At 41.9% G+C, this 23,777-nt stretch overlaps 1 protein-coding gene across 1 annotated transcript; it reads right to left on the reverse strand.

The window, feature by feature from the left end:
• Positions 1–1,088: 1,088 nt before the first annotated feature.
• Positions 1,089–21,380, reverse strand: FUCA2 (alpha-L-fucosidase 2). Its single transcript, XM_019967530.2, has 7 exons — positions 21,075–21,380; positions 14,231–14,418; positions 9,111–9,450; positions 7,317–7,527; positions 6,922–7,112; positions 4,243–4,351; positions 1,089–2,164 (listed from the first exon to the last, which is right to left on the reverse strand). The coding sequence occupies exons 1-7, from the start codon at positions 21,290–21,292 to the stop codon at positions 2,024–2,026; spliced, it is 1,398 nt and encodes a 465-aa protein (XP_019823089.2). The 5' UTR covers positions 21,293–21,380; the 3' UTR covers positions 1,089–2,023.
• Between the last annotated feature and the right edge of the window lie 2,397 nt (positions 21,381–23,777).

Consider the following 23,777-nt stretch of genomic DNA (forward strand, 5'->3'; position numbering starts at 1 on the left):
TATTTTATCATTCAGCTTACTCATAGCTACCCATTAACTAAACCCTATATCTAATTATAATTTACTTGCTGCTGCTGCTGCCAAGTCGCTTCAGTCGTGTCTAACTCTGTGCGACCCCATGGACTGCAGCCTACCAGGCTTCTCCATCCCTGGGATTCTCCAGGCAAGAACACTGGAGTGGGTTGCCATATACCTCCATTTTCCCCCTATATTCTCTATTTGTAAAGGTCATTATGGACAAGGTAGAGATTTAAATGACTGACAGATTTTCATCTCAAAACGAGTTGCTTCAGATGACCTCACTTTTAAGATTCTTCTAACTCAGAGTTTTTTCCCTTTTTTTGTTTTTTCTTAATCAAGTGTTGGGGATCATGTAAATCTGTCCTTACTGGACCTCTAATAAAATGGAAATTGGGATTCAGAACTCTTAAAGTACTTATTCATGTCAATACTTTAGAATGGTTTTAAAATTTTGGTAGTTATAGAAACTTCAGCAATGAATTTTTTTTTTAATATTTTCAACTTCAAGATGATTTTAGAAAATAAATGTGAATAGTGTTTTACTTCCCTCTCTACTTGAAGTGTCTACAGGGAACAATGAGATATCTGCATTTGATTAATGTAACAAAATGGAGCCTATAGCACTAAAGTTAAATATCTAACTTTGTGGAACATCTTTTATTAAGGGAAGTGAGTTCTTTAATCAGTGTTTCTTTAAATTTACATCAGTATCAGTATTTTGCGTCATTCTTAGGGAAAATCTGAATACACAATAATTTTCAGAAAGGTTTTCAACTTCAAATTGCTTAAAGGCAAATAAATACAGGGGAAAAAAACTCATTTAAATTGGACCTCAAATTAGCCCACCTACAAAATAAGCCCACACCTCCAATCCTATACCCTCACCTGCCTCCACCCAAAAAAACCCCTGGAAGAATAAATACTAAAATATTAATAATGGTGACCTTAGTGATTTTGTCTTTAGGCATTTCTGTATATTTTTAAATATCTATAGTAAATATATCAGTTTTATTACCATGAAGGAAAAAGACAAAAATTTTTTTATAAAAAGACAGTTACTGTAAGCATAAGCATTAAGTCCAGTTTATTACATACCTATGACCCTGTGTTAGTCTTTGTTGTTGTTGTTTAGCCACTAAGTTGTGTCTGACTCTTTTGCAACTCCATGGGCCGTAGCCCGCCAGGCTCCTCTGTCCATGAAATTTTCCAGGCAAGAATACTGGAGTGGGTAGCCATTCCCTCCCCCAGGGGATCTTCTCAACCCGGGGACTGAACCAGCATCTCCCACTTCGGCAGGTGGATTCTTCACCACTGAGCCACCTGGGACGCCCTTATTAGTCTGCTAGAGTTGTCATAAATACCACAGACAGGGTGCTTGAACCACAGTAACTTATTTTCTCACAGTTCTGCAGGCTGAAAGCCCAAGGTTTCAGCAGGTTTGGTTTCTCTTAAGGTCTCTCCTTGGCTTGCAGTTGGCCGCCTTCCCACGGTGTCCTTAAATGGTCTTTCCTCTGTGTGCTTCCATCCATGTTCTTCCTCTTCTTATGACTCCAGTCATATTAGATTAAGGTCCCACCCTGATGACTTCATTTAACCTTAGTTACTTCTTTAACATCTCCAAATCCCATCCTTCTCCAGGGGATCTTCCCAGCTTGGGGATCAAACTCATGTCCCGTGCATTTCAGGTGGATTCTTTACCGCTGAGCCACCAGGGAAGCCCCATTGAGGCTTAGAGTTTCAAAATGTGAATTTGGCATTAGACATGATTCAGTCCTTACCACCACCAATTTCTCACTACAACAAAGATCCCCACCTCTGATTCACACATGGGAATAAATTCAGTGTGAAGAGACATAGCAAAGTGCATTGGACAGTTAAAAGTTATGTGGGTAATTTAGGAAATTCTTGGCCAATTTTACATTTGCTTTCTCCATGTGCTATAATTACAGAAACCTGATATACATTCCAGTCTTAGATATAAGACTAAGCACTCTACTGCAGATCAGGTCACATTAGTTAGTGCTAGAGCCCAGCCCCACTGGCAGGGCATCTGATGAATGGTTAGCTGAGGCAGGTCTACCTTAATGCCATTTTCCTTCAAAGGTGTCCAGTGAAGGGGCTGTCCATGTCCCAGGAGTTTAACCTGAAATTTAAAACATACACATAAATGTCTCCATATATGTCTCTGACTTCCTCACTGTATTGGGAAGAAGCAGTTGACATTTTTTAAAGAGCAATGTAGACAGGAGATTCATTGTTTTTACTTATGATTTTACTGCTTTAATTTATTTTATTAATTTATTAATTTAATTTATTGTTTTACTGCTTTAATTTATGATCCAAATGCATGTATATATCTCTCTTGCTCCTTTCTTACTCTTGAAAGTGTGCAGGATTTGAGGAAGAATCATATAGACTGAATAGTGTCAGAAGAGAGAAAATGACTCTTGAACCAATGTGCACAACTAAGGCCTGCCTGGCTCTGACACAGGATGTTTAAGGAGAGGCTCACCTCCCTTATCCAGCCACCCTCCCTCCCCAGACGGCCCAGTGACCTCCACTCATCCATAGTACATACGTGCGATCTATTATTACTGTAACTGTTCTATATCCTTAGTCTTACACAAAATGAATTTAAGTAAGTAGTTTTCTATATATTTGTGGTTATTTTGAACCAGAAAACTTTGTTTACCGTGTAGAATAATACAAAAACAAAACCCGCGGACTTTCAAATAACAGTATTAAGGGTGGCCAAAGCTTCCCTGGTGGCTCAGCAGTAAAGAATGTGCCTGCAGTACAGGAGAAGCTGGTTTGATCTCTGGGTTGGAAAGATCCCTTGGAGAAGGAAATGGCAACCCACTCCAGTATTTTGCCTGGAAAATCCCATTGACAGAGGAACCTGGTGGGCTACAGTCTGTGGGGTTGCAAAAGAGACGGACATGACTGAGCGACTCAACAACAACAAAGAGAACGTAGATAAAATAAGAAGGTAATGTTATGCCCAGGCCTCTAAGCTGCAGTTAAACAAAAGATTTGAAAAAAAAAAAACATTTGAACTCTTTATTTCCTTTTCTGCCAGATCAGCCACAAGTGTTAGAAATGAAACATGGAAAAATGGTTTAAGGAGAAGAATTTGGACAATTCATCTCCCAGAAAACTTTTATTTTCTTACAAATAAGTTATAAAATATATTAAAATGAACTCATTGCCAGAGCTGATGGCCACAACTGTTAGATTAACCTTTTGTTATTATTGTTTAGTCGCTCAGTCCTGTCTGACTCTCTGCAACCTCATGGATTGTAGCCCACCAGGCTCCTCTGTCCATGGAATTTCCTAGGCAAAAAATACTGGAGTGCATTGCCGTTTCCTCCTCCAAAGGCTATTCCCAACCCAGGAGTCAAACTCTCAGTTGAACCCACATCTCTTGCATGGCAGGCAGATTCTTTACTGCTGAGCCAGCAGGGAAGGTTAACCTTTAACCTCCAAGTTTTTTAAGAACTTAAAATAGTAGGGCCATGACATCTTACATTTATTCAGATGTGTTCTGGGGTGAGATGTCAGAGGAAGAATCTGAACTCCAGTCATGAAAAAAATCATTTTGGATGCATGCAGTGAGAGTCCCTTGGACTGCAAGGAGATCCAACCAGTCCATTCTGAAGGAGATCAGCCCTGGGTGTTCTTTGGAAGGAATGATGCTAAAGCTGAAGCTCCAATACTTTGGCCACCTCATGCGAAGAGTTGACTCATTGAAAAAGACTCATGCTGGGAGGGATGGGGGCAGGAGGAGAAGGGGATGACAGAGGATGAGATGGCTGGATGGCATCACCGACTCGATGGACGTGAGTCTGAGTGAACTCCAGGAGTTGGTGATGGATAGGGAGGCCTGGCGTGCTGCGATTCATGGGGTCGCAAAGAGTCGGACACGACTGAGTGACTGAACTGAGCTGAACTGAATCTGAACAACACAGCATGACTGTGGAGAAGATATTTTGATAAGCATGGAGATGATGTAACTGTTTTATAGGCTTGGTTTTCTGGGGAATGAAAATTTTCAACAGCTTTTACCAAACATTGCCATTGATAAAGCTCATTTTAAAATTACTATCATGAGACGTAAATGGAATACATATATGGCTCACCTTGAAGTTAAAAGTTAATGTCTTCCTCAGGGTGTTAAAGTCAGCAATTTAAAGGAACAATGAAGACAAAATTCCCTCTTACCTTTGTTGCCCCCAGAGTAGCTTTGGGCTGAGCAAGAAAGAGCTGTCCTGATATGGGCCATTTGAGAAACATGGCATAGACCAACTTATCTTTAGGTTTGGATGTGTACCTGGTTAAGAAAAAAAAATGCATAGTAATATTTCTCATTATTTATGGGTCAGGTTCAGAATTATCTTCCAGAGATACCTCCAGTTAGTAAATATTTACCCATGTTTTCTTTAATAGAGGGAAGAAAAAATAGCCCCATGGTAGCAATAAAAAGCACCCAAAAGGATTCTGACCGCAATCCCAGAGTAGTGTGTGGTATGGGGGAGAAGTTCCTGCATCACCAGGCAGTTCTCAGGCACCAGCTAGGCGTCCTATAGTTCGACTCCATTCTGACACCATCTACCCAGAGGCAGTGTCACATTCCAAAGGGTCAGGGTTTATTCCTACCAGACTGCCCCCTCCCCAAATTTAGATAGCAGTCACGTGTCCAGATTGTCATGTGGGCTTCTGACCCACAGGCTATAGATTGGAGGTTCCTACAACCCCTCCTTGAGTTCAGCTAATTTGCTAGAGCAGCTCTCAGAATTCTACTTCCTGGATTACAGGTCTATTATAAAAGGATGTATCTCAGGAACAGCCAGATGGAAAAGACGCACAGGACAAGGTATGTGGGGAGGGGCAGGGGGCTTCCACACCCTCCCCAGGTGCCCTGTTCTCCCAACACTGCCACCAATCCAGAAGCTCTCTGAACCCCATTCTTTTGTTTTTTTATGGTGGCCTCATTAATCACTATTGATTAAATCACTGGCCATGAATGATTGTTTCAACCTCCACTCTCTCTAAAGAGCCGTTTGGAAGCTGAAGTGAACTGAAATACAAGAGGAAGGAGTTAGTGGGATGATTCAGACTGAGATCATGAAAGGAGTACAAATACTGAAAATTCGAGGTCTAAGGTACGACCAAAAGAAGGGGACAGGATCCCTAGAAAGAAGGAACTACAAGAACTGCATGCCTGCTAAGTCGCTTCAGTCGTGTCCAGCTCTGTGCAACCCTATGGACTATAGCTTGCCAGGCTCCTCTGTCCATGGGATGGTCCAAGCAAGAATACTGGAGTGGGTTGCCATACCCTCCCCTAGGGGATCTTCCCAACCCAGGGATCGAACCTGCATCTCTTAAGTCTCCTGCATGGCAGGTGAGTTCTTTACCACTAGCATCACTCGGGAAGCCCAAGAACTGAGGGGCCAGCAAATTAGAAGAGCTGTGAATATACACAGTCAGAATTATATGAAGAGTAGTTCTGGCAACCCACTCCAGTATTCTTGTCTGGAGAATCCTATGGACAGAGGAGCCTGGTGGGCTAAGTCCATGGGGTTGCAAAGAGTTGGACACAACTGAGCAACTAACATTAAGTTCTGGGGACAGCAACAGTGAGCCAGGGCTTAAACTCAAAGATGGCCTTGGGAGTCTTAGATAGCCATCTAAAGATGCAGCAAGGAGGGGAAACACACATGAACCTGTGGGGAGAGAGCTCCACTGATGAGGCAGGGAGAGTGGCCACCTGGGCTCAGTGCAGTGGAGCCAGGCAACAGCCTTATAGGGAGTGTTAAGTAGTTTGACTTTTATCTTTACTTATTGAAAGAAAACTTAATGGAATAATGCTTAATAATTGTCAAGTTCCAGATCAGACACCCTCATAGTCAAATATAAACACAGAAGCAAATTCTAAAACCAAATTTAAAACTAGCTTCTATAAAATGAAAGATTGGTGCTGAGTTCTCATTATGGCTTCTCCCAGATCCAGTATTCTAAAATTTTACAGTCAGCTGCTTCTGTGTAGACTGCCTTGCTTTATTTTCTTCGGTGAATTGACAATTGAAGTCATAAATTCAAAGAAGAGTATTTAGTCTAATCTTTGGTATATGCTTGACCAGGCTGTACTCGCTTTGGTGGTAACACAAGTGAACTTTAGAGCTTCACCAATACTGTGCTGTGCTTAATTGCTCAGTTGTGTCCGGCTCTTTGTGACCCCATGGACTGCAGCCTGCCAGGCTCCTCTGTCCATGGGATTCTCCAGGCAAGAATACTGGAGTGGGTTGCCAAGCCCTCCTCCAGGGGATCTTCCCAACCCAGGGATCAAACTCAGGTCTCCTGAATTGCAGGGGAATTCTTTAGTCTGAGCCACCAGGGAGAACTACTCTTATTTGCGTATGTTAAGATCCTACATCAGAAACCACCATATGCTTTTACAGGAGATACTAGTTAAAATTTAGCCAGTTGAGACAATTAATTTTAAAGAAAGTTCAGGTTTAGATTTATTAGAATGTATTTTTCCTGCCCTATGGCACCTCCTGCTAATTTGATGAGATGTAACACCTGCAAAAGTTAGAATTTACCTGACTAAACCAAAAGTCTCTTTTGGATTAACCACTCAGCACTTTTTTTTTTTTTTCATTTTTCTAAATTACCTACAATTTTTGTAAGAAATTTTATTTCTCCCTAAAATTTATCCACTGTTAGAAGGAATCTAGCAATTATTTCAGCTCAACTTGATAAATAATTAAGTGTTTACGCTGATTTTAAGTAAATAAAATATTTTGTATAGGTGGGCATTCATCCAATTGCCTCTTTATTATACTGTTCTCTTTATCTCTGAGAAATGTTAAATGCCTTCTTCTACCAAATAGTACTTACCATACGTCTGGGGTGACAGTATCATTCTGGGATCTCCAAGCATAGGTTTCATAGATGGCTTCTCCATTGACTTTTAACCAGATTCCCATTTGCTTCAATCGCTCCTTAAAAATTGCAGAAATGGTGCCATCTTGTGTGGGTCCAATATTCATCAAGAGATTTCCTCCACATGAAACTGTTTGTACAAGTTGCTTAAAAATTAAGAATAAATATAGTTCTTAGAGGAAGAAAACAATTCCATCATTAATCACTATCTAAGAGAATACACATAGAAAAAAAAAGAGTCATGTCCTGTGTTTACAGGCCGTTGAGTCATACAGCTTAGAAAACACAATTCTTACACGTGTACACTATTATGAATATTACTGTAATGGTCACTAGACATTTTACTGTACCTTCACCAATTCTTCAATTGTGAGATAGTCAGCGATTCCAGCATTCCTCCTGTAGCCCCAGGAAAACTTGTCTATTGTCATGCAGTTTTCCCATTTATGTGGCAAAAGATGTCCTGGGTTATAACGGTCACTACACGTATAGTAGCCACCATGCTTACAAATGCTACCAGCTCCCCAACGGTCATTGGTGACCACTGTGTCCCGAACTGGGCTGAAATGAAAAGGATGATAAAAAAAAATTTACACAAAAGCAACGTCACTGAAAAGAGGTCTGACTGAAATCCACTCTTAGAAAATAACCATAGTCGAATATAATACAAACCCCATGATTTTGAAGTAAGCTAGACCTGAGGAAGTTGTAGTCCTAGCCTGTTACTTGCTAAGCTCTGTGTCCTAGAGCAAATTACCTAATTCCTCTGAATAATCAATTTCTTCATCTGTTATTAGAACAGAACTTGGGCTTCCCTGGTGGTTCAGACAGTAAGGAATCCTCCTGCCACCGCAGGAGACACAGGTTCCATCCCTGGGTTGGGAAGATCCCCTAGAAGAGGGAATGGCTACCCACTCCAGTATTCTTGCCTGGAGATTCCCAAGGACAGAGGAGCCTGGTGGGCTACAGTCCATGGGGTCACAAAGAGTCAGACAGGACTAAGTGACTGACGCAATCTATGTAAAACACCTATGTATGCCCAGCACACGCAGCATTTCAAAGAGTCTTACTATTATTTAAACGTTCTCCCCTAGTCTCTTTCTCTTATAATTGTGCCTAATATTGAAAGATCTCAGCAAAGTTGACTGTTATGGATGGAATTCCCTGTGGCATAAAATATTCCCACAACATTATTCATCATAGCAGGTGGTACCTCCTGCACTTCTCCATTTAGAGGGGATCGTTTTGGTTCACAAACTGAAGTGGAGGACTCCCAGTATGTCCTTTTGGAAAGGAGTACCTAGAGAAACTGCAGTTATGTACCAAGAGCTCTCCAGAGGATTTGTCTGTGCATCCTCTGTGGGCCCAGAGAACACTAGCAGGACTCTCCCTAACTTCACAGCACAATACCAAGTACCTTCGAGATACAGATAGCAATTTGGTCCATATAGTGTGAGCCTTATAGAGGAGCTTAGTCAGAACTCCCTGTTCTAATGGGGCAGCCTGGAACATGCTAGAAAACAAAACGAAAGAACAGGAAGAGGTGAAATGCTGACGATGAAGGAAAAGAGGAGACAGACAAGGGTGACATCCAAGCAGCAAAGATTATCAAAGGAAAGAGGATGTGAAGAAGCAATGAGAGGAACTGAAAAGCACAGCATGAGAAACAGTGATGGATAAACAGCATTGCCCAGAGAGGTGATGAAAATGGGGGACCTACAAAATTAGTCTTCAGAGTTCTTGATGCTGTAATTTTTTTTTTTTTAGTCTCAATTCAAAATCAGACTGTTGAGCTATATTTGACTCCTGATTTGTAACTCAGGGCTTCCCAGGTGGCTCAATGGTAAAGAATCCACTTGCCAGTGCAGGCGACACGGGTTCAATTCCTGGATCAGGAAGATCCCCTGGAGAAGGAAATGGCAACCCACTCCAGTATTCTTGCTAACTAATTCTTGTTAAGAATATTCCAGTGTTCTTGTAACTCTTGATATTTTGAGTAAATATTGATATATCTAATATGCATTATTTATAATGATTTTCTCCCCATGTCACAAATAAGCCTGAAGGGGAATATTTCAAGAAGCAAGAACTAATATTATACAGGTATTAGGAATGTCACGACAGAAGTCTAGTAGCACACACACCTCTCATTGTACAACCAGGCTAGGAAGTCTAAGCTTTTCCAGTAGGTATCTGGGGCCCCTCCATCGCCATCTGCCCACAGCACCTCTGGCTGATACTTGTTCACTAACTCGTAGAGCTCAGGCAGCATCTTAGACACTGGATATTGTCGTTTCTGGAACAAGCTGGATTCATCCTCAAGGAAGAGCGGATGAAACCACTCAAAAAGGGAGTAGTACAGCCCGAAGCGCAGGTCAGTCCTGTTCCTAACCGCAACTGCAAGTTCCTTGATGATATCCCTCTTCGGCCCCACGTCTACTGCGTTCCAGTTCCACGAGTACTCTGAGCCCCACAAGGTGAAGCCTGAAACATTATATTAAAAGCCTCTGTAAGCATATCAACTCTGTTCTAGTAAATGTGCACCCATACCAACACCAAGTTATAAAGGCAGTACACGTGACATATAAATCAGTTTCTACGAACATCTGTTTTATGACCATTTTTTTCCTTAGTATATATTTTGCTTTCATGCAAGAAACAAATGAGAATTTAAAACATATTTTTATGTATATATTTGGCTGCACAGGGCCTTAGTCGTGGCATGCAGGAATGCTTAGTTGCAGCGTGCAAACTCTTAGTTATGGCATGTGGGCTCTAGTTCCCTGACCAGGGATCAAACCTGGTTCCCCTGCATTGAGAGCACTGAGTGTTAGCCACCAGGGAGGTAACTAACAAATGAGAATTTAAACAAAGTAGAACCAAGATTTTTTAAAGTACTTCTCAGGGTACTCCACTGTTGTTGTTGCTCAGTGGCTAAATTGTGTCCAACTCTTTGTGACCCCCACGGACTACCGGATGAGAACTTCCATTATCTCCCGAAGTTTGCTCAGATTTGTGTCCATTAAATCAGTGATGTTATCTAGCCATCTCATCCTCTGTCATCCCCTTCTCCTTTTGCTTTCAATCTTTTCCAGCATCACAGTCTTTTCCAATCAGTCAGCTCTTCACATCAGGTGGTCAGAATACTGGAGCTTCAGCATCAGTCCTTCCAATGAATATTCAGGACTGATTTCCTTTAGGATTGACTGGTTTGATCTCCTTGCAGTTCAAGGGACTCTCAAGAGTCTTCTCCAGCACAACAATTTGAAAGCATCAATTCTTCAGCGCTCAGTCTTCTTTATGGTCCAACTCTCACATCCATACATGACTACTGGAAAAACCATAGCTTTTGGAGTGGGTTGCCAGTGATTTTGGAGCCCAAGAAAATAAGGTCTGTATAGTCTGACCTTTCTCCCTCTTAGATGATAAGCTCCTGGAGGGACAGTGTCATGTCTGCAGTGTTCCCTGTTATATCCTCAGCCAATGTCTAGCACAGGGTCTAGTACAAAATCACAATCAACATTAGCAGATCATAGCTGAGATGGGAACATCTTCCACATCCACCATTCTAACAATGACTGTGACCACTTACAGGGAAGAACCATAGATGCACTCCTGCATGATTCTTGTCTTCTAAATCAAAGAGTATATTCCCTGATTTTAGAATTATTTTATTATAGTATGATTCATAGAACACTGATACTCCATGTTCAGGAGTAAATCTCCTTTACCCTCATTATTCATTTAACCCAGGTGGGGGTAAGGTACTCTTCCCCAGTAGTTCTATACTTGAAATGTACCCACCATCTGTAATCTCATCCTACTCTAAAATCATAAGCTTGGATGTTGTGCTTTAAATTACCTAAAAGTGAATTATCTACCAACTAAATGGATAAGAAGAATGCCATTACATAAGCACTGTGAAATAATTTATATTTTAAAAGGAATTTGCGTTTAGATTGCTGGCTTTTCTACATGAAAACCATAGAAGCACTATATAAATTGAAATACTTAAGGAATAATATAAAAGCCTCAAAATCTTTGGTTAGGATCTAGGAACATGAATACATTGTTACTGTCCTACTAAAATCTAAAGGAATGTTTGTGAACCAACATACCTAAGGTGTTTGGTGTAACACTTTACTTTTATAAATTAGGACAAGTCCAAGGCAGAAAGTGAAGAAGAACTAAAGAGCCTCTTGATGAATGTGAAAGAGGAGAATGAAAAAGTTGGCTTAAAGCTCAACATTCATAAAACGAAGATCATGGCATCTGGTCCCATCACTTCATGGCAGACTGATGAGCAAACAGTGGAAATAGTGGCTGACTTTATTTTTCTGGGCTCCAAAATCACTGCAGATGGTGACTGCAGCTATGAAATTAAAAGACACTTACTCCTTGGAAGGAAAGTTATGACCAAGCTAGACAGAGTATTAAAAAGCAGAGACATTACTTTGCCAACAAAGGTCCATCTAGTCAAGGCTATGGTTTTTCCAGTGGTCATGTATGGATGCAAGAGTTGAACTATAAAGAAAGCTGAGCACTGAAGAATTGATGCCTTTGAACTGTGGTGTTGGAGAAGACTCTTGAGAATCCCTTGGACTGCAAGGAGATCCAACCAGTCCATCCTAAAGGAGATCAGTCCTGAATTTTCATTGGAAGGACTGATGGCTGAAGCTGAAACTCCAATACTTTGGCCACCTGATGCGAAGAGCTGACTCATTTGAAAAGACCCTGATGCTGGGAAAGACTGAAGGCAGGAGGAGAAGGGGATGACAGAGGATGAGATGGTTGGATGGCATCACTGACTCGATGGACATGGGTTTGGGTGAACTCCGGGAGTTGGTGATGGACAGGGAGGCCTGGCGTGCTGTGGTTCATGGGGTCGCAAGAGAGTCAGACATGACTGAGCGACTGAACTGAACTGAACTGAAGATGGACACACTCTTTGGGTTCATTTTGAAGAAACTTTTAAAAGAGCTCACACTGGTTCTAAAGATGTTTGCAGTAAGCTTCAAAGCACTGTCAGTGATATTTAAAGTCTTATTCCATATGTCTTAACTTGGCAGGCCCTAATGTCTGGCGGTGCTAAAACCACTTTGGGTCTTCGGTTCAGTAGCACCACCAGAAGCTCACACAGTGGTCTTCCAGCCTAACTGGGTTCAGCAGGGTCTCTTCTATAGGCATGAAAACTTCCAACAATATGGTCCTAGAAAGTGTATAAATGTGGGCTACATCATTTGTCCTCACAGCATGATTAAGAGTTGTTTTGCTATGTTTTTAAATAAGCTAAGTAATAGTTTGTACCATATAGCCTGGAGAAGTTCTAGACATCAGGAAATCAACATGTCCTAAGTATCCATCTCAACCTGCAGGAAAAAAATCATTAAGCCACTGGACTGTGGCCAAAAGGAAAAATATCCTGATTCCTTATTTTGAGTTTCCATTCTTCCCTCGTAATCCCCCACGCACCGCTGCAGAAGACAGTGAGACAATTTTTTTTATTCCAATGCAAACAAATCCTCTAATTATTTATCTTTGATTGCACTGGGTCTTTGTTGCTATGTACGGGCCTTTCTCTAGTTGCGGCTGGTAGGGGCTGCTCTCTAGTCGTGGTACTCAGGCTTCTCATTGAGGTGACTTCTCTTGTTGTGGAGCTCGAGCTCTAGGGCACATGGGCTTCAGGAGTTGCAGCTTGAGGGCTCTAAACTCTGGCTTAGTTGCCCCAAGCATGTGGGACCTTCCCGGACCAAGGATTGAACCTGCATCCCCTGCATTGGCAGACAGATTGTTAACCACTGGACCATCAGAGAGGTCCAGATTATCTAATTATTAACATGCTGTTGGAAGAATAATAACGTGCTGATGTTTCCTTGATCTTGTAGATACAGGAATGATAATGGGTAGATTCTATCCTATTAATGTGATCCCTTTAATGGTTCATTTTATGTATTAACTTGCCTGGGCCACAGGGTGCCCAGAAATTTGGTTAAACATCATTCAGGATATGTTCCTGAAGGTGTTTCTACAGGAAATTAACATATGAGTAGTTAGACTGAGTAAAGCAGATTGCCCACCCGAAGTGGTGGGCCTCATCCAATCCATTGAAGGCCTAAATAGAATAAAAGGCTGGTTAAGAAAGAATTCTTCAGACTTTCCTCGTGGTCCAGTGGTTAAGACTCCCCACTTCCCACATGCAGGGGGCATGGGTTCAATCCCTGGTCAAGGAACTAAGATCCTGTATGGCGTGCATTGTAGCCAAAAAGAAAGAAAAAAAAAAAAAAGCAGGAAAGTTTAAGGAGTCATGTTTTTTGTTTTTTAATTAAAAAGAAAAATTGTTTTCTCTGTATGTCTTTGAGCTGAGACATTAGTCTTCTCCTGCCTTTTAACTTAGATTTGGACAGGTACTTATATTATCCACTCTCCTGTTCCTGATGCCTTTGGGCTCATACTGGAACTATATAATTGGCTATCTTGGGTCTGGACTTCTCAGCCTCCCTAGTTGCATGAGCCAGTTTCTTATGATAAATCTATACATATTATACTTCCTGTATAATAGCTCTATTTCCTATATAATACTTATACTTCCTCTATAATAGCTCTATCTTCCTGTTAGCTCTATTTCTCTGGAGAACCGTAATTCAACCACTCTATTTCTTTTTAGATATTCTTCCACCATCTCTGATATTTCTGGGCATCATTACAGCCTTGCAGTCCTGTTCCTTTCAGGTGGCCCGTGTCATTTTCATCAATAGCAGACTTTCCTCAACTGAGTCATATAAGAGTTGACCAAAAGCACCACCTTGTATGTTGGTCATGATGTAAGGCAATAGCAAATAATCCCCAGGGTACCTTCCCAGAATGCATTACAGAGGGGAGAAGAAAACGGAAAGAATGCAATTCAGTTGTAAACTTTGACCTGCAAACCACATTCCCCTTCAAAGGGCTTTAATCAAATCTTGCGTTACTTGGAAATTGTTAAATATGCATATAATAAAATGCGATCAGTTTCCATTTTTTTCTATATGTGGAGATTATGATCTTTCTGCATACTTAATGCTCCTTTTTTTCTTTTTCTTAATGCTTCGTAATTGGGGCAACATGTGATCTCTTAAATTACAAGCAAACATCAGTAGCCACTTAGGATTGCTCCTAAGAGAAAACTCTGTTTTCATGTGGATGACCTTGCTTTAGTTTCTTCTCCCAAAAGAACTACTTCACATTCTAACCACTGTCAGTGTTTGCAGATGTTGTTCTTACTCACCTTCATGATGTTTGGAAGTTAAGACAACGTATTTGGCACCAGAAGCCTGTAAAATATCTGCCCACTGGTTTGCATCAAAAAATTTTGCTGTAAATAGTGGTCCAAAATCTTCATATGTGAAATCAGGAGGGTAATTATTTTTCATAAAGTCCACATAAGCTGGTATCTTTTCCTTTTGCCAGTACCACCTAGGGGGATGAAGGAAACAGCATATAAGTAGCATACACATGAACACTTGAAATATAGGTATCCCTCAGTATTCATAGAGAATGAGTCCCATGTTTCTCAGCAGATACTAAAATCTGTGAGTACTCAAGTCCCTGACATCAAATGGCATACTACAGCCTGCCCTCCAGATCTGCAGTTTGGGCATCTGCAGATTCAAGCAAACATAGATGAAAATTTTTATCTGAGGTTGGTTAAATCCAGAGATGCAAATCCCTTGAATATGGAGGGCCAATTATGTATTTATTGAAAAAAAAATACACCTAAAAGAAGACCAAACGTGTGCTATTCAAGGGTCAACTATAACTTCCTTTACTAAAATTCTCCCTTATTCAGATGTTACTAAGGTTCCCTTCCTAACTTCCCCATTGAGTCTGACTTCACTTAAGGAAAGCTTACAAAACTTCCATAGTCTTCCATCTATCCCTCTGTGAACTCTACTCAGCTTATCAACCAGAACATTCTAAACAAACAAGTCACCCATTTGCTTTTAATTCTTCACTTTTAGATTGCAACATGGAGTATACATAATTAGTCCTTTGTAACATAAATGATGAAGTCTTCAAAAGAAGACAAAGTGCATAAAATATAACATAAATGTATTATATTCACTAGCAGGGAACAAGTTGGGGAGGAAATGACAGTAAAATCAAGAAGATGCTGTTATTTTAATATACTGACTCAGTCTTCAAGGATTACTGGTTATATGCACTTATTCTGAGCAGTGGGTCCTCAACTGCCTAAGCAGAGCTTCAGAAGGAAAACAACATTGAAAACACAACTTAAAAAAAGAAAACTATTTATTTATTTATTTATTTTGCTGCCCTGGATGTTAGTCACAGCATGCAGGATCTTTAGTTGTGGCATGCGAACTCTTAGTTGCAGCATATGGGATCTAGTTCCCTGACCAGCGATGGAACCCGGGCCCCCTGCACCAGGAGTGTGGAGTCTTCACCATTGGACCACCAGGGAAATCCTCAAAGCATAATTTTTAGGTAAACATTTTATATAAACATGGCAGTAAGTTCATGGTCATGAAATAGATGCAAGTCCCCCCTCTGACCCATCTTTTATTCTTCCTTTCACTACTCCTTTCATAAGAGTGTTTTTACTGGATGAACAAATTCATAATCAGCACTAGATCTCCAAAGATGACCAGGAGGTTCTTTCTGCTGAGAAGGCTTTGCTGAAGGACATACTGTGTCACAGGCACTATTCTTTACCTGCCCAAGAGTCAGATACATACTTTCCCAGCTTCCATCACAGCTACCACATGGACACCTGACCCATGCTGGCCAGTAGAACTGGAGGGGAAGCCAACTTGGGAGATTCTGGGAATGGTCTCCTTTCTAGTAGAAGGAGATACAATCTGCCTTTGGACAAGGCTGTGTGATGTGATGCCTGGCCACCATCATGTCACCATGACAGGACAAGTCAACAGGCTGAGGATGACAAAGAGCCCAGGACTTTGATTTCATCACTGAGCCAAGTACTTCTAAATTTCTTATTATGTATAGTAATAAGCTCCTATTATTATATCTTTTATTTGAGTTTTCTGTACCTTCAAGTGAAAGTATCCTAATTGATCCATGATGCATTTTTATCTTTTAAATGGAACTGCAAAAGAGAAACTGGGAGAGTCAGAAAGTTAAAAGATAAGACATTTCTATTTTTTTCCTAGCACATCTAATTTGAACCTGCATTCTCTATTATAGTCTAGAGTCACTTCTCAAATTTCATAGTAATAGAGATGAGAAGAAGCACTTACAGTAAACAGCCCACCATTTATATTTGTTTTTGAGCTGCCTAGTCAAATATACTCATCTCTGCTGTTGACTGCCCCAGGTCAAATCGAGTGAGATCAGAGATTTAGAGGAGATAAAAAGGGAAACTATAGATAATTAAGAATCTTCTATAGGGTTATTGCACTTCCAGACCATCAAAAATATACTCTGTTTTGTATGAGAATTATCTTTATTGTTCCAGGTCAAAATAAACAACTTTGTGTTTATTTGTAGAAAACAAGAAGTTAACCATTACAAAGAATAAGATGACTCAAAGCTAGTTGTTTTGTGCAGAGCACTAGTTTCAACTAACAAACATCAAATCCTCTCCTAGCATCAAATGTATACTTACCTAATCTTCCCAGGTGAACAAAGGTGCTAATGGTTAACAGAACCTGCTTGCCAATGCAGGAGGCATAAGAGACACGGGTTCAATCCCTGGCTTGGGAAGATGCCCTAGAGGACGGCATGGCAACCCACTCCAGTATTCTTGCCTGGAGAATCCCATGAAAACAGAGGAGCCTGGTGGGTCCACGGGGTCACAAAGAGTCAGACATGACTGAGTGAGCACACACAATAAAAGATGAAGAAATCTGTTAATTTATGTACCTTGCTGTCAGGGAATGTTTAACAGTAGGATTCCTGTGTACTGTTTCCTATCTTTCGTGAGCCCTCTGTTCCTTATCAGTTCCTAGTAACAGGAACAAGCTGAGCAGCATGCTGCTCCCAGGACTGAGGTCATGAGATGGAATGCATGCATAGGGTTTCCTTCATTAGCTTTTCCATATGGTAAAAGTGATTATTTATGACCCTCTTTCTTTGATATGGATTGTCTTCTGGTTTTATGACCTCTATTACTCCTTGTTTCCTTGGTAACTTGTAAAGTCTGGTCTTATGATCTTTATCTGAAGAAGCTACCTTTTAAAGCAGTATATATACTCACACAGAGTTCAATAAAGCACTCTTTTTCCACCAGAGACTTGGGTCCCCGTGTCCTTTTCTTCTCTCTCTGTCTCTTTCTGGCTGATTCTCTGGAGCATGGAAGCCTGCCGAGCTCACTTTCCTGCCCGGGCTTTCAAGACCTCTTCGAGAGGGCGCCCTGTGCCTACGTAAGTGGTACAAGCCCTGTCCTAGGTCTTTATTGGTTCTCTGTGTAACCCAGGGAGTATTAGCCTCTTTCCTTCTTTCACTTTCTTATCGTCGACTCCAGACCACCAGGTTCCAGTCCATTAAAGGACCGCAACACCTTGCTAATCGAAACGTTTCAAAAATAAATTCAAAATGCCTCACAGCACAAAGCTTACAAAGAAAGATTTATAATATCCTGAAGCAAATATATTTGGTAATACAGGTTATGGAAAGAAAGAGTCCCATATTTTACAAGTTGATTTCAAAAGAGCATATGAATAGTACTCCATAGCTTATGCAGTTCTTTTACATCAATTGGCCTAACTGAATAAGAAAAGTTACTGGTTGCAGAAAGTCAGTGTCTTCATAGAAAGTGGTACAGTGTTTATAGTGTAAATGTTTACAGTGTAATACAATATATAATTTATACTCTGTATTGTATCAGCCAACTAAAAATTGTCACTTGCCATCTGATTCTATAAGAATGAAGTCCTTAGCCACTGTAGTTGCTGACTTTCAACACACCCTGAAAGGACAGGGTGGAGATTAGGAAAAACTGTCAGAACAGCTTTTCAGATAGTCAGATATTTTCAGAAGATTTTATGAGCCCAATTTCTTGCATGTTTCTCATAGCTAGAAAAGCACTAAAATCATTAAGGGAGACATCTGTTCCTGGTGACAAGCAGTGACCTTCTTGTAACTAGCAGTAACCTTCTGTCAAAATGTGTGCTGATTGCATATATCCCCTTTCACCAAAAAACGACATATATACTGACCTCCGGCTTCCCTGGTAGCTCAGCGGTAAGGAAACTTCCTGCAATGCAGGAGATGTGGATTTGATCCCTGGGACGGGAATATCCCCTAGAGAAGGAAATGGCAACCCATTCTAGTATTCTTGCCTGGGAAATCCCATGGACAGAGGATTCGGGGTCACAAACGTAGGCTACCGTCCAAGGGGTCGCAAAGAGTAGGACACAACTTAGCAACTCAACAACAACACACTGACCTCCACCCTTACCTCTTCAGAACAGTTCCACAGAGCTCTCTAAGAGGCAGTCTCCTAGGTCACAGTCCTCATTTTGCCCCAAATAAAACTTAATTCACAACTCTCACCCTGGGTGTTTTTTTTATAGTTGTCATATGGAATATATATTGTATGAATTAAATTTGTTGTACATTATGTATATAGTATAACATAGGTTTAAATATTCATTGTTTATTTTATTATCTTAGGAATATATTATTTATGTGTATATATGTGTATTATGCATACATATATATGTAGTAACATTTCTATCTTGAAGAACTTAACATACCTGAAGTATTTAAGCAAGAAAGATGTGAGACACTTAAAGCTGTAAAGGTATGGCTCTCAAGGTAAAATCTAAAGAGCAATTTTTTGTGCACCACTTTTCACATGTTGTTGCTGTTGTTTAATTGGTAAGTCGTGTCCAAATCTTTCTGAGACCCCATGGACTGTAGCCCACCAAGCTCCTCTGTCCATGGGATTTTCCAGGCAAGAATACTGGAGTGGGTTGCCATTTCCTTCTCCAGGGGATCTTTCTGACCCAGGGATCAAGCCAGTGTCTCCTGCACTGGCAGGGGGATTCTTTATCACTGAGCCACCAGGCAAGCCCACTTTTCACATTTTGTTCAGTCGCTAAGTTGTGTCCAGCTCTTTCCAACCCCATGGACTGCAGCATGCCAGGCTCCCCTGACCTCCGCTATCTCTGAGTTTGTTCAAATCCATGTCCATTCAGTCAGTGATGGTATCTAACAATCTCATCCTTTGCCACCCCTTTTTCCTTTTTCCTTCACTCTTTCCCAGCATCAGGGTCTTTTCCAATGAGTCAGCTCTTCACATTAGGTGGCCAAAGTATTGGAGCTTCAGCCACAGTCCTTCCAATGAATATTCGGGATTGATTTCCTTTAGGATTGACTGGTTTGATCTCTTGCATCCAAGGGACTCTCAAGAATCTTCTCCAACACCACAGTTCAAAAGCATCAATTCTTCAGCACTCAGCTTTCTTTATGGTCCAACTCTCATATCCATACGTGACTACTGGGAAAACCATAGTTTTGACTAGATGGACCTTTGTTGGTAAACTGATATCTCTTGCTTTTTAATATGCTGTCTAGGTTTATCATAGCTTTCCTTCCAAGGAGCAAGCATCTTTTAATTTCAAGGCAGCAGTCACTGTCCACAGTGATTTTGGAGCCCAAGAAAAGAAAATCTGTCACTGTTTCCATTTCTCCCAATCTATTTGCCAGAAACGGACCAGATGCTATGATCTTAGTTTTTTTAATGTTGAATTTCAACACCTTTTTCACTCTCCTCTTTCACCCTCATCAAGAGGCACTTCAGTTCCTCTTCACTTTCGGCCATTAGAGTGGTATCATCTGCCTATCTGAGATTTTCTCCCAGCAGTCTTAATTCCAGCTTGTGATTCATCCAGTCTGGCATTTCTCATGATGTACTCTGCATATAAGTTAAAAAGCAGGGTGACAACATACAACCTTGTCATACTCCTTTCCCAATTTTAAACCAGTCCATTGTTCCATGTCTGGTTCTAACTGTTGCTTCTTGACCTGCATACAGATTTCTCAGGAAGTAGGTAAGGCGGTCTGGTATTCCCATCTCTTTAAGAATTTTCCAGTTTGCTGTGAAGCACCCAGTCAAAGGCTTTAGCATAGTCAATGCAGCAGAAGTAGATGTTTTTCTGGAATTTCCTTGCTTTCTCTGAGATCCAGTGGATGTTGGCAATTTGATCTCTGGTTCCTCTGCCTTTTCTAAATCCAACCTGTACATCTGCAAGTTCTTGGTTCAGGTACTGCTGAAATCTAGCTCAAAGGATTTTGAGCATAATCTTGTAGCATGTGAAATGAGCACAATTGTGTGATAGTTTGAACATTCTTTGGCATTGCCCTTCTTTGGGATTGGAATGAAAACTGACATTTTCCAGTCCTGTGGCCACTGCTGAGTTTTTCAAATTTGCTGATTCATTGAGTGCAGCACTTTAACAGCACCATCTTTTATAGGATTAGCTCAGCTGGAATTCCACCACCTCCACTAGCTTTGTTCATAACTTTTCACATAGCGATCTGTTAATAATTGGAGTTTCTTAGGGTTAATATTCTAGAATAATTTTTAAAATTTTTCCTTGGGCTACATGTGGTAACATTTTAAGGTTAAAAAGCCAGTGAATGCCCAAGTGAACAGAAGTCTCACATACCCATGAATTTATGCTTAAACCCTGCTTCGTGGCAGAACAACTGACAATTGACAAGTAGCAGCAGAACAGCAATGGAGCGAGTCTGCAGTTCGAAGGACAAGGACGGTTTAGGCCCAGAGCTTCCTCCTACGACCCCCACACAAGCCCATTACTTTTCTGCTATTTTATTCTGTCGATGGCTGCAGAGTGATAAGAACAACTGAGAAGTACAACTACCAAGAAGCTGAGAAGCCAGAGCCACATCAAGTGTCTGACTCTTGAAGTCATACGGAAGAAAAATTCAGCGTTCACCCAGCACCAACCACTTACCCAGTAAACCATAAACGTAACACCCGGAAATGCAAAGCGCGGCTCCAACAGCAGGAGGTGAAACTAAGAGACAAACAAACCCGCAAAGGCTGGAGGTCTGGGTCCTGGCTGCAGGCCAGTGGGGTGCAAAGCGGGATTAGAGGAGACTGAGGGAGGCGTGCTCACCAGAACCATTCGCTCCCGAAACTGGGCACGGAGAACACGCCCCAGTGGATAAAGATGCCGAACTTGGCCTTGTCGAACCAGGCGGGTAGCTGGCGGGCGTCCAGGGACTCCCAAGTCGGGTCGAAGGGCGCGGGGCCGCCCGCGGAACCCGGCGGCGGCAGCAGAAGCACCAGGATCAGCAGCGGGAGCGCCGGCCCGGGCAGCTTCGGGGCTCGCATAGCCTCGCAGCCCCCGTCCTGGACGCTCTACCGCGGCCTCCGAAAGCTCGTCCTTCCGCGTCCGCGGCTAAGTAAGAGCCGCCACGGTCACCTGACCAAGCTGCCTTAGAAAAAAGGCAACCTCCCCGCTGGTATGGGAGTGGCCGCGGTTTGGGCCCTGGAACAGAATGACCACAGGAGGCCTGCAGCACTCTCTTGCATAACTAAGGAGGCCAGTATTACCCCAAAGCCTGCCCTGAGCCTGCTCCTCTCAGCCTCCTAGATTATCCTCTCGAGGGAGAAGAAACTAGTCTGGTTCAGGGACCCGTGGGAGCGCCTCTCCGTTCAAGCTGCAGGACGCTTCCAGAAACCGCCCAGAGAAGGCAAGCTACTGAGCAGCCTGGGTGGAATCGTGGACCTGGAGCCCAATACGGACACCGCAGGCGGACCATCCAGCGGGTGACATGGAAAAACCCAGATCATTCTCAGCCTCTCCCACCCACCAAGATCCAGGGTGTGTTTGGAACTGTGGTTGTCAGCCTTGGAGTCCCAATTCAGGTTGGAGCTCCAGAATTTGCATATCTAATCAAGTTCTACATGATGCTGGTTTTGCTGGTCTGAACACCAAACTTGGAGAACCACTGCAATTGAAAACAGTGGCCTAAGACAGGTGAAACCAGTGAAATGAATGCTTGAGAAATCTGAAGTCAGAAACTTGGAATGATTAACCAAGGTTAAAAGCGCAATTCAGATGGGCTTCAATCCCAGCCAAAGCTCTGTCGACTAAAAAAGACACACAAGCTAGTTAAGTTTTGTTGTTGTTCAGTCTTTCAGTTCAGTTGCTCAGTTATGGCCGACTCTTCACGGCCCCTTGGACCACAGCACACCAGGCCTCCCTGTCCATCACCAACTCCCGGAGTCTACTTAAACTCATCTTCATTAAGTTGGTGATGCCATCCAACCATCTCATCCTCTGTCATCCCCTTCTCCTCCTGCCCTCAACCTTTCCTAGCATCAGGGTCTTTTCAAATGAGTCAGCTCTTTGCATCAGGTGGCCAAAGTATTGGAGTTTCAGCTTCAACATCAGTCCTTCCAATGAACATTCAGGACTAATCTCTTTTAGGATGGACTGGTTGGATCTCCTTGCAGTCCAAGGAACTCTCAAGAGTCTTCTCCAACACCACAGTTCAAAAGCATCAATTCTTTGATGCTCAGCCTTCTTTATGGTCCAACTCTCACATCTGTACATGACTACTGGGAAAACCATAGCTTTGACTAGATGGACCTTTGTTGGCAAAGTAATGTCTCTTCTTTTTAATATGCTATCTAGGTTTGTCATTGCTTTTCTTCCAAAGAGCAAGCATCTTTTAATTTCATGGCTGTAGTCATTGTCCACAGTGATTTTGGAGCCCAAGAAAATAAAGTCTGTCTCTGTTTCCACTGTTTTCCCATCTATTTGCATGAAGTGGTGGGACTGGATGTCATGATCTTCGTTTTTTGAATGTTGAGGTTTAAGCCAACTTTTTCACTCTCCTCTTTCACTTTCATCAGGAGGCTCTTTAGTTCCTCTTTGCTTTCTGCTATAAGGGTAGTGTCATCTACATATCTGAGGTTATTGATATTTCTCCCAGCAGTCTTGATTCCTGCTTTGGTTCATCCAGCCCAGCATTTCTCATGATGTATTCTGCATATAAGTTAAATAAGCAGGCTGACAATATACAGCCTTGACATGAAAGTGAAAGTGAAAGTCGCTCAGTAGTGTCCGACTTTTTGCAACCCCATGGACTTCATAGTCCATGGAATTCTCCAAGTCAGAATTCTGGAGTGGGTAATCTTTCCCTTCTCCAGGGGATCTTCCCAACCCAGGGATCAAACCCAGGTCTCCCACATTGCAGGCAGATTCTTTACCAACTGAGCTATCAGAGAACATACTCCTTTCCCAATTTTGAACCAGTCTGTTTTTCCATATCCAGTTCTAACTGTTGCTTCTTGACCTGCATACAGGTTTTGCAGGAGGCAGGTAAGGTGGTCTGGTATTACCATCTCTTTAAGAATTTTCCACAGTTTGTTGTGATTCACAAACTCAAAGGATTTAGCATAGTCAAAGGCTTTCCCTATGTTGTTAAATTTAAGTCTGAATTTTGCAATAAGGAGTTCATGATCTGAGCCAAAATCAGTTCCTGGTCTTGTTTTTGCTGACTGTGTAGAGCTTCTCCATCTTTGGCTGCTGCTGCTAAGTCACTTCAGTCGTGTCCGACTCTGTGTGACCCCATAGACAGCAGCCCACCAGGCTCCCCCATCCCTGGGATTTTCCAGGCAAGAGTACTGGAGTGGGGTGCCATTGCCTTCTCCGCCATCTTCGGCTACAAAGAATTTAATCAATCTGATATCAATATCGAGCATCTGGTGATGTCCATGTGTAGAGTTAAGCTTTATTTGGGGAAGAAATGAGGACTGCAGCCCTGGAGACACACCTCAAATGCTCTGAAAGACCGCTCCAAAGAGG

Source organism: Bos indicus, chromosome 9 (assembly GCF_029378745.1).
Source record: "Bos indicus isolate NIAB-ARS_2022 breed Sahiwal x Tharparkar chromosome 9, NIAB-ARS_B.indTharparkar_mat_pri_1.0, whole genome shotgun sequence".
In the NCBI taxonomy this organism is placed as follows: domain Eukaryota; kingdom Metazoa; phylum Chordata; class Mammalia; order Artiodactyla; family Bovidae; genus Bos; species Bos indicus.

Bases quoted from the DNA above. Each gene is read 5' to 3' on its own strand.
- FUCA2 (XM_019967530.2), bottom strand. From the start codon at position 21,292: ATGCGAGCCCCGAAGCTGCCCGGGCCGGCGCTCCCGCTGCTGATCCTG. The intron at 14,419-21,074 runs GTGAGCACGCCT...TCATCCCCCTAG, and splicing joins TTCGGGAGCGAATGGTTCTG to GTGGTACTGGCAAAAGGAAA. The intron at 7,528-9,110 runs GTGTGTGTGCTA...TTTTCATTTCAG, and splicing joins GCCTGGTTGTACAATGAGAG to CCCAGTTCGGGACACAGTGG.